The sequence below is a fragment of the Notamacropus eugenii genome, chromosome 2 (assembly GCF_028372415.1).
Source record: "Notamacropus eugenii isolate mMacEug1 chromosome 2, mMacEug1.pri_v2, whole genome shotgun sequence".
In the NCBI taxonomy this organism is placed as follows: domain Eukaryota; kingdom Metazoa; phylum Chordata; class Mammalia; order Diprotodontia; family Macropodidae; genus Notamacropus; species Notamacropus eugenii.
The window spans coordinates 387,097,120-387,113,558 of record NC_092873.1 but is presented as its reverse complement, the minus strand read 5'-3'; the positions used below and the strand labels follow the sequence as shown (position 1 = coordinate 387,113,558).

Sequence of the window (16,439 nt, the reverse complement as noted above, 5' to 3'; positions counted from 1 at the left end):
GAAACCACTTAGAGCGTCAGAGACTATAAGGCCGGTTTCACCTGCTCTCCAGCCCCAACAGATACAACTGGTTGTATTTGGATTTGGATGAGGGGCAGGACCATTGGAGGGAGTCAAATGTACAGAAACAAGGCTCAGTTAATTCAAGATTTCTTGAGCATTGGACCTGACTGTGCTTTCTGTAAAGTATCAAACTCAGGTCGGTCAATATCTTTCCTTCCCTTCCCTGCCTCCAACTCCCCCTCAAAAGACCATTAGCATTTTGCAGTGGGCCTTAGGAGCAAAGAATTATAGATTTAATGTTGAAAGATACCTTAGAGGTTAACTACTGTAAACCCTAACTTTATAACAGGGGAAACTAAGGCTTAAATACATTAGGTGACTTATTTAAGGAAAAGGTAGGTAGGTGGTGCAACAGATAGAGCACTAAGCCTGAAGACAAGAAGACCTGAGTTCAAATCCAGCCTCAGACACTTATGAGCTATGTGATTCTGGCCAAGTCATTTATTCTCTATCTGCCTCAGTTTCCTCTTTTCATAGATGGAGATAATATAAAGACAGTAATCATACTTCCATTCCAGGATCCATTGAGGATCAAGTGAGGTAATAATTATTGTCAGGGAAAGAAATGAAACTCAGTCACTCTGATTTCAAATCCCACTCTCTTTCTACTGGACTATGCTTGAGATCAGTAGTTCTCAAACTTTTTGGTCTCAAGACCCCTTTATACTCTTATAAATTATCAAGGACCATGCAAAGAGCTTTTGTTTATGTGCATTATGTAACTATGAATGTTTACTATATTAGAAATTAAAACATTTTAGCATTATTATGAAAATAGTTTTTACCTTACAAGACCCCTAAAAGGTGTAGGCAAGTCTTAGGAGTCTCCAGATCACACCTGGACAACCACTGCTTTCGAATGTGCGACTACAGATTTGGAGTCAGAAGGGACCTTACAGGTCTTCTAATTCTCTCTCTCTTCCTCTCTCTCTTTCTCTTTCTCTCTCTACGTCCCTCCCCTCTCCCCTCCCCCTTTCTCCTTCCTTCCTCCCCCTCTCCCTCTCTCCCCTCTCCCTCCCTCTCTCCCTCCCTTCCCTTCCCTTTTTCTTCCTCCCACCCTCTCCTTTAGAGATGAGGAAAGTGAGGCCCCAAAGGGTTAAAGACTTGCTAAAGGTCCCACAGGTAGTAAGATGAATGAGGCAGAAGTGAGAATTGAACCCTGGCCCTTTTAATCTTTCTGCTATTAATACATTGCCTCTCAGCTGTTACTCATGCATTACTGTGGCTTACAAACTTCACCAAGTGTCCATCTTCTGGTGATAAATTCTTCTGAATTTAACTGGCTGGTTCTCAAAAATCAGACATGAAGTACATTGATTGAGGGAAACTCACATCCTTCCCAGCTTGATAGGACCTGCCCCAGTCTCTTTTCCAAGTGACATGGCCTTTCAAGATGAGGCATAAGTGAAGGCCATTAGTGGAACTGTCAGTCTGTTTCATGATTTACCCATTCATCTTTCTTCATGTCTCTGGTAACAGATCTGGCAGCACAGCGAGTGGCTGGATGTGGTCATTGATGACCGACTCCCGACCTTCCGAGATCGTTTGGTTTTCCTTCACTCTGCTGATAACAATGAATTCTGGAGTGCCCTGCTGGAAAAGGCATATGCCAAGTGAGTGTCCACCTGCTCTTGACTGACAAGAATTTCACTATCTCACAAAAAAGCGTACAAATCCCTCAAGAGACTGTTTCATGGTTATTATTTTTGTATAAACCAAGTGGTAGGGGAAGCTTAGAAGCTGGGGAGGAGGAAATGAGAAAGAACTGGGGATTCACAATGCTGAATAGCATGCAGTTTGTCCCTAAATGACCTAATCTCATTTTGATGTGGACCAAAAAAGGACCACATGGTTCCTCTGCTACTCTCCAGCCTTTTCCCGGTCCCTAGACCTAACAATACCCCTTCTCTGCTCCCTTTCACCACTTTGGGTTTGGAAAGCAAGAGAGAGGAAGGCGAGAGCACGAGAAGGCAGGAAGGGCACTCCAGAATTGTCGAAATGACACAAAGAGAGAACATACACCCACACAAAAAAACTACAGTGCAAAGTTATTAATTAATCATGTATCAATATTGTATATTTCTAACCATCACATATATGGATGTACGTGGGTGTTATTAAGCAGTGTCTATGTATAATGTCAACTCTGAATCTTCAGTTGCATGGATCATGTACTCCTAGCACTCCAAACTCTGCCACCATGCCCTTGCATGGCACCTTCAATCACTTTTCCCTCAACCCCCTTCTCCTTTCAGCTTCCTTTTTTTTTATGTGGTGCCTTCCCCCCATTAAAATCTAGACTCCTCAAGGTCAGGGACTATCTTTCTTTTCTGCTTCTATTTATATCCCCAGCGATTAGCATTGTTCCCTATACTTGGAATGCCCTTTCTTCCTCTCTTTGCTTGTGGAATTCCTACCTCAAATGCCACCTCCTTCCTGAAGTCTGTCATGATCCTTTCTGTTGGGGTGAAGATCCCCCTCAAAGTAATACTTTGCATATCTCTAATTTACATATATTATTGTGTATTGTGGTTATCTGTGTATATCTCTTATACACATGTATTATGTATATGTCTTATCTGCTTATGTCTTATACACATGTATTATACACATTGTGTACATGTGTTTTTATCTGTATATGTCTTATACACATATATTGTGTATATGTCTTATACATATACCCGTGTATATGACTGTAAGTTCCATGAGGGCAAGGATTATGTCAACATTTTTATCTCATCTAGTGTCCAGAAGAGTATTCCCTATATAGTAAGTGCTTTTTTGTTGCTGTCCAATCATGTCTGACTCTTCATGACCCTATTTGGGGTTTTCTTGGCAAAGATATGGAATGGTTTTGCCATTTCCTTCTCCAGCTCATTTTTACAGATGTGGAAATTGAGGCAGCCAGGGTTAAGTGACTTGCCCAGGATCACACAGTTAATAAGTGTCTGAGGCTGGATTTGAACTCAGGTCTTCCTGACTCCAGGTACTCTATCCACTGCACCACCTAGCTGTCTAGTAAGTGTTTAGTAAATGTTTATCAGGCTGAATTGAATTGAAATTGAAATTCCCCCAGCACATATTCTTGCCTGGTTATTTCTATTCGTAAAGGCTCAAAAAGAGGCTGGCAGTTCCCTGAGTCAAGCATGTCCCATAAAGATGTTTTATTATCTAACAAATGACTGAGCTCAGGGCCTGTATTAGCTCTAACTTCACTGAGTTACAGATGACTTTGGATTATTTGGTTATGGACTGATTTAACCATATGCTCTACAAGCCATTTCCTGCCAGCCAGATGCCAGGAGCTGTACCATGGAAGTGAGATTTAACTTGTCCTACTTGCCCCAAGACAGCAGAACTGCTAAATGAATCAGAGGTGAGGGAGGAGGGGATCATTATAAAGAAAACCTTCCTAACAGAGACAGCCCCAAAGTATAATGGGATACTTTGAATAGTAGTAGCTGAATTACATTACCGATAGGTATATTGTAGATTCAGGTTCAGATACAGATTTGACTAGATGGTCTGTGATGTTCCTCCCAATTCTGATATTTTGTGGCTCCCTCAGCTGGTCTAGAACTGTTTCCACACTACCCAAGGTCACCTCAAAGATTAAGGATACCATCCATCCTGGCTGAAGGATAAGGATCCCTGCTACACCTGGGAACAGTGCATTCTAGGTAGTCTGGCTGAGCTGGTGGGAAAATAAAAATTCTTGTTTTCTCTTAAGCTTTCATAACTCTCCCCAATAATAGTGGGGGGAAGGCAGCATCAGACTGAGAGTCAGCAGTCCTCATTTCTAGTCTTCCAGCAATTTGCTATGCAACTGTGGCAAGTTACCTGCTCTCTCTAGATCTCAGTACCTTATCTGCCAAATGGTGTTGGGGAAAAAACTTCAATACTGTGAAATTATAATGACCATTCTTGTCCCTAAATAAAAGATGGAAAAAAAGACCCCAACACTATAACTCTCTTATTTGAAGAGATGGGATATTATGGGTATGTAACACTGCATATTCTGTTGGGACCAATTAGTGTGCTGGTGAGTTTTGCTGAACTGTTTTTTTCCCTCTCCTTCCCTCTCTTCCCCTTTCTCCCTTTGCTCCTCCCTTCCCCCTTCTATTTCCTTTTCCCCTTCTTCCTTCTTTTGTTTCTTTCTTTCTTCCTCCCCTCCTTTCTTTTTTCTTCCTTCTTCCTCCCCTCTCCTTCTCTCTGTCTTTTCCTCTCTGTCTCTCCCTGTCTCTCTGTCTCGGTCTCTCTCGTTGTTGCAAGAGATAATCCACTGAGTAGAGAAGGGAGGAAAGATATATTCAGAAACAAAAGCATTCTAAAAGCAAAAAATATTAAGTAAAATTGAAAAACAATAAACTAAAGACAAATTGTTTAAAGTTAGGTTAGTAGTAGACAGTTTCTCAGTTTCCTTGTTATCTCTAGGATCTTGTGATTCTTGACTCATCCCCTTCCCTGAGGACTGCCTGCTCCTTTCTTTGGAAGATGCCTGTTTTCCTACTGTCTCATAGCAGCCTTGATGTCTTCCTCCTCTTGTTTTCAGATTGAGTGGAAGTTATGAAGCCCTGAAGGGCGGAAGCACAATTGAAGCTATGGAAGACTTCACAGGAGGAGTAGCAGAGACTTTTGAAGTTAAAAAGGCTCCGGAAAACTTCTATGAGATCCTAGAGAAAGCCTTGAAGAGAAGCTCTATGGTGGGGTGCTCCATAGATGTAAGTTACACACATAAGGACCATGGAGGAAACTATAGAATAGGAATGAACAAAGAATGGGCACATTTTTTATCACTGTGACGTATGGCAATTCATTTAATATCACTGCACTTTAATTTCTGTATCCAGAGCCAGATCTAAGCAAAATTGGAAAGGGGAGTAGGCTTGTCCCCTCACTTTACCTTTCCACACCCTTTTTTCCGTTATGGACCCTGCCCAACTCAGTGTCCCAGGGATTTCCTATTCTTCCTTATCCAAAACCTAGAAAAGGTTTTTGTCAATTCTTGCATACTAAGGTATAAGTAATTGGCAAAAGTACTAAGTTTCAGAAGTATCACAGAATCACATGATTTTAGAGTTGGGAGAGACCTAAAATGCCCATCTAGTCCAGTGACTGAAAAAAAAGAATCTCTGTTACAACATAATTGAAAAGTGGTCAGGAAGCCCATTCTTGAAGACCTCTAATGAGGATTAATCATCTGCTTCACAAGGTGGCCAATGCAGTTTGGGACAACTCTAATGATTACAAAGTTTTTCTAGATATTGCCTTAATTTCACACCTGGTTGTATCCTTTAGTGCCAAACAGAACAAGCCTAATCCCTCTACCACATGACAGTCCTTCAAAAACTTGAAAATAGCTATCATGTCCCCTTTTCATACTTCATATCCCCCTATAACTCTTCTCCAATTTCTTCTCCACTTTTTCAATGGATCCTCATATGGCATGGATTCAAGTCATTTACCATTCTGATTGGCTTCTTCTGGACATCTTGGACAGTTTTCTTTGATGTCCACAAAGGGCTTGGTTTTCCAGAATCATGTCATTGTGGTTTTATGATATGAATTAAGCGCATTTATTAAATACCTGCTGTATGTCAGATGCTATATGTACATATACACATAGAAGTACATACAAAACACATAGAAAGTAAATGCAAAGTAACTAAAGAGTAAATGGTCCAACTATTCAAATGGTTACAAATACAACTTACTATACGGCTGCCTAACCCATACAGCTCTGTTTTTCCCATAGGAATAGCATGCTGCGCTTTGTTAAATACACCAAATCAAAACAACAAGGAGAAAGGGAACAACATTTATTAAACACCTACTATGTACCAGGCATTATGTTAATGATTTTAGATTAAATAAATATTTATAAAGTGCCTACTAAATACCATGCACTGTGTTAAGGACTAAGGATACAGAGAAGAAAAAGACAGTCTCTGCCTTTAAGGAACTGACAACCTAATGGGGAGGGGGATTTAGGAGTATGACGTTCTATGGAGTCAAAACCAATAATAGCTGCTGATGGAAAATAGAGAATTAGCATTGTACTTACAATTAGGTATTAGGTACTGGCAATATAAATAAACATATATATATGTATATGACAAATATACATACATATACATACATTTATATACATATGCATATATGTATACATAAATATACATATATATGTAATATGAAGTGGAGGCACTAGCAACTTGTGGGGATCAGCAAAGAACTCTTAAATCAAGTGGCAATTGAACTGAGCCTTGAATGAAGCTAGGGATTTTAAGAGGTGAGGAGAAAGAACATTGTAGGCACAGGGGCAAGCCAGTATAATCTTCGCTAAGGAAGCATTATACTTCTGATGGATGCGGTCCATTGAATGACTGTGTAAGCTACCGCAGTGGGCAGAGGGGTACTAAGAAAGAAAGAATAGTGACTTTGTTGTTTTAGGCACAACCAGAATTTAATTTTGAAAAGGTGAATTGCCTTTAAAAACATAAATTTCAAGCTAAAAGAAAAGGTTGGGGATGGATGGGGGAAATCTTGATTCCTCCTATCTACTGTGCTTAATAAATATTTGCCAACTGATGGAGCTCCACCATTTGTTGTAACAAACATTACAATAAAAAGTAGGGGAACACTTAAGAAATGATCAGACAAACTCCCTGGAGAAATGAGAAGGGGGTAAACTACTTGGAAATAAAAGAGTCGAAGTTCTTGTTGGTAACATTCCCAGATGTGCCAAGCACTATTATTTAAATGAGAAAGCTAATGCTGCACTTGGATTATACACAAAGGTCCAAATTCCCCCCCTGCAATCCTCATAGCATAGGGGAGCACAGAGAAACTAAAAGAGAAGAATTTTCTGGATTGTTCATGGACCTGCACACTCTCAGTTGGCAGGTATGAAGGGGTGGCAGAAGGTGGCAGTGTATGGAATGGTTATTGGAAGGAATGAGTTGTGCCTCGTCAATGTGTCTACTGCCGATGAGGATTTAAAGGAATAACATTTCAATGAATTGCAAAGCTCTACTGTAAAGAGTCTACTTTCTGCTTTTGCTTTAGGTCAGAAATTCTTCAGAGTCAGAAGCACGGACACCTTTTGGCCTCATTAAGGGTCATGCATATACTTTGACTGGAATTGACCAGGTAGGTGAAAGAATTATCTGTTATCAAGACACAGGAGAGGAAAGAAAAGTGAATTGGTCCAGAGAGAATGGGATATTAAAACCAAACCAAAAAGTGTAGCGAACTCTTGAAGGCCCAATGACTGGCCAACATGGTATCACATTCCAAACACTTGGTATTATATTCCAAGCTCTCAGAATGGATTTCAGATATTTTAAATGGTGGGTGTGGAGTGAGGGGAGAGGGGAATCCCAGACAAGAGTTGCTTCAAAATTTTTCTTTCTTTACCCCATTCTTCTCAACTGCATATCTATAGACCTTATCACTGGAGAAAGTACTAATCCCAAAGGGCCAAAGAACAAAGAAACGTCACTCCCTCCATAAGCACCTCCAAAGGGACATGAGTGTTTTGTGCGCTTGGGGAAGGAGAGAATAAGTACCTGCAGGACATTTGAGAAAGAAAAAGACCAAGAGAAGGGAGATAAGAAAGGAGGGAAAGGAGCCCAACAACAGTGCCTGTCTCTTCTTCATTTCCAGCGTTTGAAGATCAGATGTACACCTTTCCTCATTTGAAACCTCTTTTACCTAGCCAATTCAATTATTCAGGGGCTAATTATCCAGTTTGCATAATGCAGACCTTTTATTCTTCTGTTACCCATGATGTTGGCAGGATATTCTGAACTGGCACTTCTACTTCTGAGTGGAGAAAGAAAGAGTGGGGAGCGGGGGAAGGACAAGAGATAGGGAGGAAACAAGAGAAGAACAAAGCATTGATTAGTAAGTACCTACTAGGTGCCAGGCATTATGCTAAGCTCTTTACAAATATTATTTTATTTGATCTTCACAACAACCCTGTGAAGTAGACACCATTTTATAGTTGAGGAAATCAAGGCAGACAGAGATTAAGTGACTTGCCCAGGATCATACAGCTAGGAAGTATCTGAACCCAAATTTGAACTCAGGAAAAAGACTCTTCCTCACTCTAGCTCTGCCCCTCTATCCACTGCACAACCCAGCTACCCATTAGTTGTGTTCATTTCTTCCTTCCTTCCTTTCTTTCAACTGAACCTATTATTTCATCTGAATTAGGAGTTCCCAAAGGGGAACTTTACTTTATCAATTCAGATTAGCACCTGTGCGGAAATAGAGAGCTACCAAGGTCATGGAGACATTTAAAGAGCAACTTGTTCATACAGTCAAGGCCAATTCGTGTCAGAGGTAGAAACTGAATACAGATCTTCCTGACTTGGAGGTACATATTTAGGTATCTCTCGATAGATAGATAGATAGATAGATAGATAGATAGATAGATAGATAGATAGATAGATAAATAGATGGATGGATGGATGAATGGATGGATGGATGGACGGATGGACAGACAGACAGACAGACAGTAGACAGATAGACAGATAGACAGACAGACAGACAGACAGATAGATAGATAGATAGATAGATAGATAGATAGATAGATGATAGATAGCAGTTAGGTGGTACCGTGGATAGAGTGCCAGGCCTGGAGGCAGGAAGATACTTCTTCCTAAGTTCAGATCTGGTCTTATAAACTCACTAGCTGTGTGACCCTGGGCAAGTCACTTAACTCTGTTTGCCTGGGTTTCCTCATGTGTAAAATGAGCTGGAGAAGGAAATGGCAAACCACTCTAGTATTTTTGCCAAGAAAACCCCAAATGGGGTCATAAAGGGTCAGATACAACTGGAAATGGCTGAACAACAGTGAATATACATACGCCTATTTACATATACATATGTGTGTATAATATATATATACACATATATGTGTGTGCATATATATGTGTGTGTATATATATTATATGTATATATCGTCAGAAGCACTGTGGCATATTGATAGTTAACTCAGTGTGTGTGTGTGTGTGTGTGTGTGTGTGTGTGTGTGTGTGTGTGTGCGCACGCACGTGTGTAGATGGATAGGTGGATTCCCATATTAGAGCTTTAAAAATCTCACTCCAAAGAATACACTTCCCTGATCTTGTCGCTGTCCTCTTTGCTTTCTAAGTCACTCTTTCTCTCCACTTCTATGAAGCTCACTATTACATGGATCATGGCCCTTGCCACATGCCGCTTCACATTAGGAATGGCAGGGAAGGAAAAGTATTGTGAGCCTGAGTCAGTGGAGCTCCTAAGAGCAATGAGAGGAGACATTAGGAAGAAGTAGAAGGTATGGACCAGGAAGGACTGCTGAGGGGAGAGAGGCAAGCCAGTGTGTGTCACAAGCCCAAGGCCATTGATTTCATAGGGATGCTGCCTGTTCAGAATGAGGTGGGAACATGGGGGTGGGGTGAGTGGGGAGGATAAAACCAGAGTCTTCTGCACAGAGATACTGCAGTCATGTGAAGCAGCAGCAGCAGAGAAGATGGGCATTGGGGATTTTGCTGGGTCTATTTGCTTTTTGTCACACTTAGGCAGTGCTGAAGAGCCATAGCTAACATTGATTGTGTTTCCCTAAACTGTTTATATTAAACTCTGGGATGATGAATTTCTAGGTACAGACGGCACTCTGTAGTGATTACACTCTTTATAATTCTAAAGACCCAGTGAATATATACAGTTAAGTAGAACAGTACATTAGAGTGCTCAATGTCACAGTGGCTAGAATATTAGACTTAGAGTTTAGAAGAACTGAGTTCAAATCCTACTTCAGACATTCGCTATCTCTGTGATACTGGACAAGCCTTCTAACTTCTCTCAGGCTCAATTTCGTCATCTGTAAAATGGGGATAATAATAGCACCTAGAGCTCTGTGAACTTTAAAGTACTCTCTAAAACTACATCTTATTACAGTGAATCTCAAAAAAATTGGACCATTTGGGAAATGGCATGTTCTGATCAATTGAATCATCCACCTACAGCTATCTCATAAAACCCTTTTTCTTTCCACACATTGTTGCAAATCTTTCCAGATGTCTATATTTCTGCATTACAGAATGGAGAATGCAATTGGACATTTCTTTAATAATTCAGCACCTTGGAATGCTTCAGTGTTATTATCTTAAATATCAGTAGTCATGGTACCAATATTAGAGATGTAGCTCTAGAAAGTATGAGATGTTGGCCTGGATTTGTATTGAACCAACACATCTCTTAGAAGCTAGATTTAAGATGAATACTGCATAACAACTTGTTCATTTGCCATTTGCCATCATTCTCCTAAGAGCAATTCTACTCTTGCTAAAGAAAAAAAAAGCTGGGGCAAAGATTGAGGGTTTCAGTTAGTTGGCTTTTAGTTAAGAGAGATTGTATTATAGTTCCCAATTGCCGCTCTGGGATGATTTAAACAATATTATTCAAAATGTGAATCAACCCTTCAACTAGGGGATAGAAGATTTCAAGGGTTATTTAGCATTTGATAAGTTTTTCAGTGACTTAGCTTTGGTGCCCAAAGGGTTTAAGAGTGACTATAAATGTTCTTGTTGGTAGTTAAATGGGAGATTCACAAACTTAGTGGCAAAGCAAAAGAGTTTTTAATTTAGGCCTTGTTCATGGAGGCAAAAGGCCTTTATGCCTATACACATTGAACTACTAGGGAACACGGTTAACCACTAACCTAATTCTGTTTACAGTAAGACTCAGGTGCTAAACAGTCCCACTACTCAGTGCTGAAGTGAGTTCTCAGAAAGTTCCAATAGTGGAGATTCTATCTCTGCCAGGGAATTGAGGATCTAGAATTCCCTTCTAGATGGAAGTTTGTTCATTTTGCTAGTCTAAGGGGCATGTTCAGAGCACATTTAAACAATCAAAACAGCTCTCAAACCCCCTTTCTACAAGGAGGCCCTCCCCTATTCCTCCCTAAGTCTACTGACTTCATCAAAAAGTAAGCAGATGCTGCCACCCAAGAGACCATATAAATATGCTAACTCAATATAGTTTCTATACTTAAAAGTATAAAATCAACAAAAGGAATTATATGAAAATATATTCAGACACTAATGCTCAGCTATGCCCATAACTTCTCTCGGACTCTGGCCACCCAGGAATTTTGCAAAGGCACATTCCCATTGTTCAATCCTTCTTCCCCACATGTACACAGACCCTGAGAGCAGTTACCAAAAGCTATTTTGCTCACTACCTTATGGAGGGATTATTGTCCATTGAGGGATCTTAAGATTTAGAGCAACTGAAGTCTTCTTCATGGTGTGGGGAAGTAGACTTGGATGAAGCTCCGGCTGGGAATGAAGTTTCTCCACTCCTTTTTTTTTTTCTATCTTCTGCTTGTCTTGGGTCAGGCCTCCAGCTTCTGATCCTTCCCCACAAACGTAATGAATCAGCTCTTGCCCAAGAGACCTATGGTCACATAATGTGGAAAGGCCAGAGCAGACACTCTCCCCTCTGGCTGATGCTATGACTATGCTTCTCCCCATTGTTGAAAACCCTTTGGCACCTTCCCCTTTGATTGTTATATTAACATCATTTCCACCTGCAGTCTTTCTTTGAGTCATTTCATGATACCTATGCTGGCTCACCCTCAGAGGGCAGTGATTGGGGGAATTTATCTATTCCTTCCTCCCTGCCCAGCATAGTTATAGCAATAGGAGGGAAGGAAGATTTGGGCACTCACTACATATGAACACGTCCAAACTTTCAAACTGTTTTAAAATTTCATTTCTCTCTACTACTTCTCTTTTAGGTGAATTACCGAGGCCAAAAGGTTGATCTCGTCAGGGTCCGGAATCCTTGGGGCCAGGTAGAATGGAATGGTCCTTGGAGTGACAAGTCAGTATCCTCTCCTTCATCTTGAGCTTCTAACAATGTTTGGGTTGCCAGACAAGGGAGCAGTTACATACGTGGGATCCACGGCAGATAAATTCTTTATATGAAATTGTGATGTAGATAATGCCTGCAGGCTCCCATTTGACTTTTTCTCTTATGTGGTTTCCTCTCCTCTGCCACGTTAAAGGCTTATTTCTCTTTCCACTATCAAAGTTGATCTCAGGAAAGAATCTAATAGCAAGTTTTTACTTAGCATTTAGCATGGATTTGCTGAAATCAACATTATCACCTCTCCCAAAGACATTTGCATTTAAAATCTTCCCTCTTATTAATGTCAACATAACCAAACCAGCCTCTAACCAGTGGGGGGCAGGCATTGAACAGAGCAGGCTTGAGACAGGAGAGTCAAGAATCAAACAGAAGTTTAATTTCAAAGTGAGGGGATCTAGACACATGTGCTGAGGCCCCACCCTTGGTGGGGGGTCTCGAGGTAGTGTGGGGAGATCTCAATACCTATACTAAAGGTGTTAGAAACATGCTTGACACTGAAAGGTATGAAGGAAAATTTATTACAGCAGAGTTCAGAGGATTTGAATGCTTGGGAACCTCTTCAACTCTAACATTATATGATCCTATTTTAGGTTTTAGTGAGGGTGCTCTTCTTAAAAAGTAACTTTATTTTCTCATAGTTCTCGTGAATGGAATTCTATCGACTCATCTGAACAAAAACGCCTATGCCATTCTGCTCTTGATGATGGAGAATTCTGGTATAGTACCTGTGTCTAATGCTATTAAATAATTCCAATTATCTTTAAGGAAGGTGGTATTATTTACACATCTCCTCTGTATTTACCATAATTTCATTCATATCATTCATTCAACAACCATTTATATTAGCCACTTGTATAGATGTCTTTCTAGGAGACAAGAAACAAGCTTACTTAATTAAGTGTTTACTAGATACTGTTAAATACTTTACAAATATTATCTCATTTTATCCTCACAACAATGCTGGGAGGTAGGCGCTATCACTGTCCCCATTTTACAGTTGAGGTAACTGAAGCAGATAGATGTTAAATGACTTTCCCTGGGTCACACAGTTAGAACATGTCTGAGGCTGGATCTGAACTCAGGTTTGCTGAATCTAAGCCTACCAGTTTATCTATCCACTGAGACACCTAGTTGCCCCTAAAATTACTGGACAATAATCCCCTTGAAGATAGTTATCTTAGAGATTTTCTGGCCCAGTTCATTTAATAAATGAGGAAATTAGAGCTTAGAGAATTTTAGTGACTTCTCAAAGGTCACATGGATGAGTGACAGCACTGGGATTCAGAGCCACGTTCTCTGCTTCCAAATTCAGGGCTCTTCCTGCTGCATGATGTTGCATTGTTCCTTGCACACAGTAGGCACTTAATTGTTATTATTGATCACTTCTAAGGTCTTTCCTATCACTCACATTGTGTAACTCTATTATTTTAGTTCCTGCTTTGGTTTTCTTGTCAAACAAAAAGAAAAAAAGGACTTTATTTTCTTCTGAATATCATTCTTCTGATTCAACCAGAGCAAAAATCCCAAAGGTCATCCTCCTCTGAATTTTGGGGAGTTTGGAGCAAATATCAAGAGAAACTTCAAACTGACTGTCACAGAACCAGACCAAAAAATGGTTGTTTCTTTCATTGTGGAAGGGTTTTTATTAATTCATTACAGTAGGATCTTGACACCTAGGTATTCCACTTTGGTTAATGCTCACTATCAATTAGAGTCAAGGATGTGGATTCATTACCTGAACAATCCAATTAATATTTCACAAGGAAATGTTTAATTCCATGAATATGCCCTCCTCCCCCCCCCATTCTGTCTAATCTTCTGGCAAAGGCAGATCATGTGTAACAAGGTTTGTTGAGAGAGTGTGGATTGATCAAAGTATATCCATCACCACTATTACACAAATAGCTATATCTTGCCACTAGGGGTCAGGTCAGTATAATTTTCATATTTTAAGGACAGCATTATTCTTGCAGTACTTTTTCTCCAAAATGATCCAGGAATTCAACTAAGAGCTTATAGGTGTGGCCAGAGGTCCCTGGCATATTATAAGTGAATTTCAGAAAGTTGAAAACAATAAGAAAATAAATAGAATGAGACACATGAATCAAGAAAAATAGGACCTTTTTACCAATAGCCTTCCTTCTCTGTGGTGACTTGTGAGTCTAAGGTATTTAAAACAAGTTCCACTGGTTTACATTGTTGCAACACCTCCTGTTTCTATTGTCTCCTCTCCACTTCAGTGGTTACAAAATCCCTGATATGGCACCCATCTGTTCACTCCCTTGGGTGTCACTACTTGTGAAAGGTCAGTTTGAAGTTCCCATTCCATGACACCTGGTGCCTTGTGGGATTGCTCTTGGCGTGTACAGTGAATGCTAGGGGTCCTTGATGATACAGAAAGACAAAAAAGAGGGTAACATAGATGGCTTGTCATTGTCTAGAAGCTCTGCCACTGACAAAGCTCCTCTTCTTTTCAGGATGACTTTTAAGGATTTCAAAATTCACTTTGACAAAGTAGAGATCTGCAACCTCACTCCTGATGCCCTGGAGGAAGATGCCCTTCTCAAATGGGAAGTGACTATCCATCAGGGGAGCTGGGTCCGAGGATCCACTGCTGGAGGATGCCGCAATTTCCTGGGTCAGTTGTCTGCCTGCCCCTTCTCCTTCCTTGTCCTTTGGAGGTTCAGCCCTTCAATACAGGGTCAGAGTAAGAGGCATCTGAGAACCATAAGGGAACATCCGTAAGGCAGGACTGAGGCCAGCATTATGGGGGAGGCCATTAGCAAGAAGTCAGAGAACATGGATTTATGATTAAGTGAGAAGAATCTGAGACTGGGTGAGTAATTAAGGAAGAGTTGTACACGGAAGCTTCCATACAAGAGTAGATTCTTTCATCCATCTTTTTCTTCCCATTAACACCACAATCCCTTTAGTAGACTTAATCACCTCTCACCAGGACTATTGCAGTGGAGACCTAACTGGTCTCCTGCCTCTAATATGTCCCCTTTCCAAAGCACAGCTGCCAAATTGATATTCCCAGAGCTCTAGTCTAACCATGTTCTTCCTCTCCCCACCTCTCCAATTGCAGCAACTCCCTGTCACCTATAGGTCAAAGAATGAAATGCACATTCCTTTATTCAGCATTTAAAGTTCTTCATAATCTGATTTCATTGTGCTTTAGTAGGCTTATTACCCATTATTCTCCATCACACACTAGATTATGTGCTTTTCCTTATATATGGCATTCTATCTCTTGTCTCCATCTCTTTGCAATTGCTGTCCCACATTGCTGGAATGAAGTATTTGCTTTTCACTATCCTACAAGCCAATGCTGTTGTTCCATTGCGTCCAACTGTCTATGACCCCATTTGGGGTTGCATTGGCAAAGCTATTGGAGTAGTTTACCATTTCCCTGTCCAGATCACTTTATAGATGAGGAAATGGAGGCAAATAGTGTTAAGTGACCAGCCCAGGGTCACACAGTTAGGAAGTGTCTGAGACTAGATTTGAACTCAGAAAGAGATGTCTTCCTGCTCCCAGGCCCCCAGCATTCTATCTATTCTATCTATCTACCTAGCTGCCCTTTAGAATCCCTCATTCCCAGGAAATCCCAGCTTAATTGTTTAGCACCTATATATGACTTTTTTCTAATTCTTCTCTTGTATGTCAGTACCCTCCCTCCTTCTTCCCAAATACTTTGTTTTAATTTTGCATTTTCTGATACCATAAACTATTGTTTCCCCGATAGAATATATGCTTCTCAAGGACAGGGACAGTATCTTTTTTGTCTGCATCCCTAGTAACTAGGCTAGGAATTGGCACATCGCTTAATAAAGCCTTGTTGATTCATTGGATGATTGTCTTAGACAGGGGCTTGAAAAATGAGAGAGGAAGAGGGTGTTTAGCACACTAGGGCTAGAAGATACTTGGAACTTAGAATAATGCTCAGAAAGTGGTCACCAGGAAGAAGAAGAAATGAAAGGACCAACAAAATGGAATGTTGGAAGAGAGCACAGGAAACAGGCCAAGAGGGCAGAATTGAGGGCACTAAAAACAGTGAGATAGAGATGGAGTGGAGTGGAGATGGAGTCAGATCTGGAACAAATACTATTATTAGGACTTTTGTTCTTTTGTTTTGCTCAAGGAGAAAACAATTTTTCTGTCTTTCAAATGGCAGACACCTTCTGGACCAACCCCCAGATCAAATTGTCTCTGACTGAGAAAGATGATGATGGGCAAGAGGAATGCACTTTTATTGTAGCCCTTATGCAAAAGGACAGAAGGAAACTCAAGAAATCTGGAGCTGATTTGCTGACTATTGGATATGCTATTTACCAGGCATGTTCTGCCCAGGTTCCAAAGGTGGACCAATGGGAATGATTTATTATAGTTGTTATGGCAACTCATGACACCGTCTTCTGGGGCTTGGAGGGTATGATCAATCTGCATCAATG

General features: G+C 40.5%; 1 protein-coding gene across 1 annotated transcript in view; it reads left to right on the top strand.

The window, feature by feature from the left end:
• Positions 1-16,439, top strand: part of CAPN9 (calpain 9) — a 62,685-nt gene that overhangs the window by 25,258 nt on the left and 20,988 nt on the right. Inside the window, exons 4-10 of the mRNA XM_072647461.1 lie at positions 1,543-1,676; positions 4,616-4,784; positions 7,129-7,212; positions 11,852-11,937; positions 12,624-12,701; positions 14,463-14,623; positions 16,163-16,323. Coding sequence (XP_072503562.1) covers positions 1,543-1,676; positions 4,616-4,784; positions 7,129-7,212; positions 11,852-11,937; positions 12,624-12,701; positions 14,463-14,623; positions 16,163-16,323 — 873 coding nt within the window. The remainder of the gene's footprint in view (positions 1-1,542; positions 1,677-4,615; positions 4,785-7,128; positions 7,213-11,851; positions 11,938-12,623; positions 12,702-14,462; positions 14,624-16,162; positions 16,324-16,439) is intronic.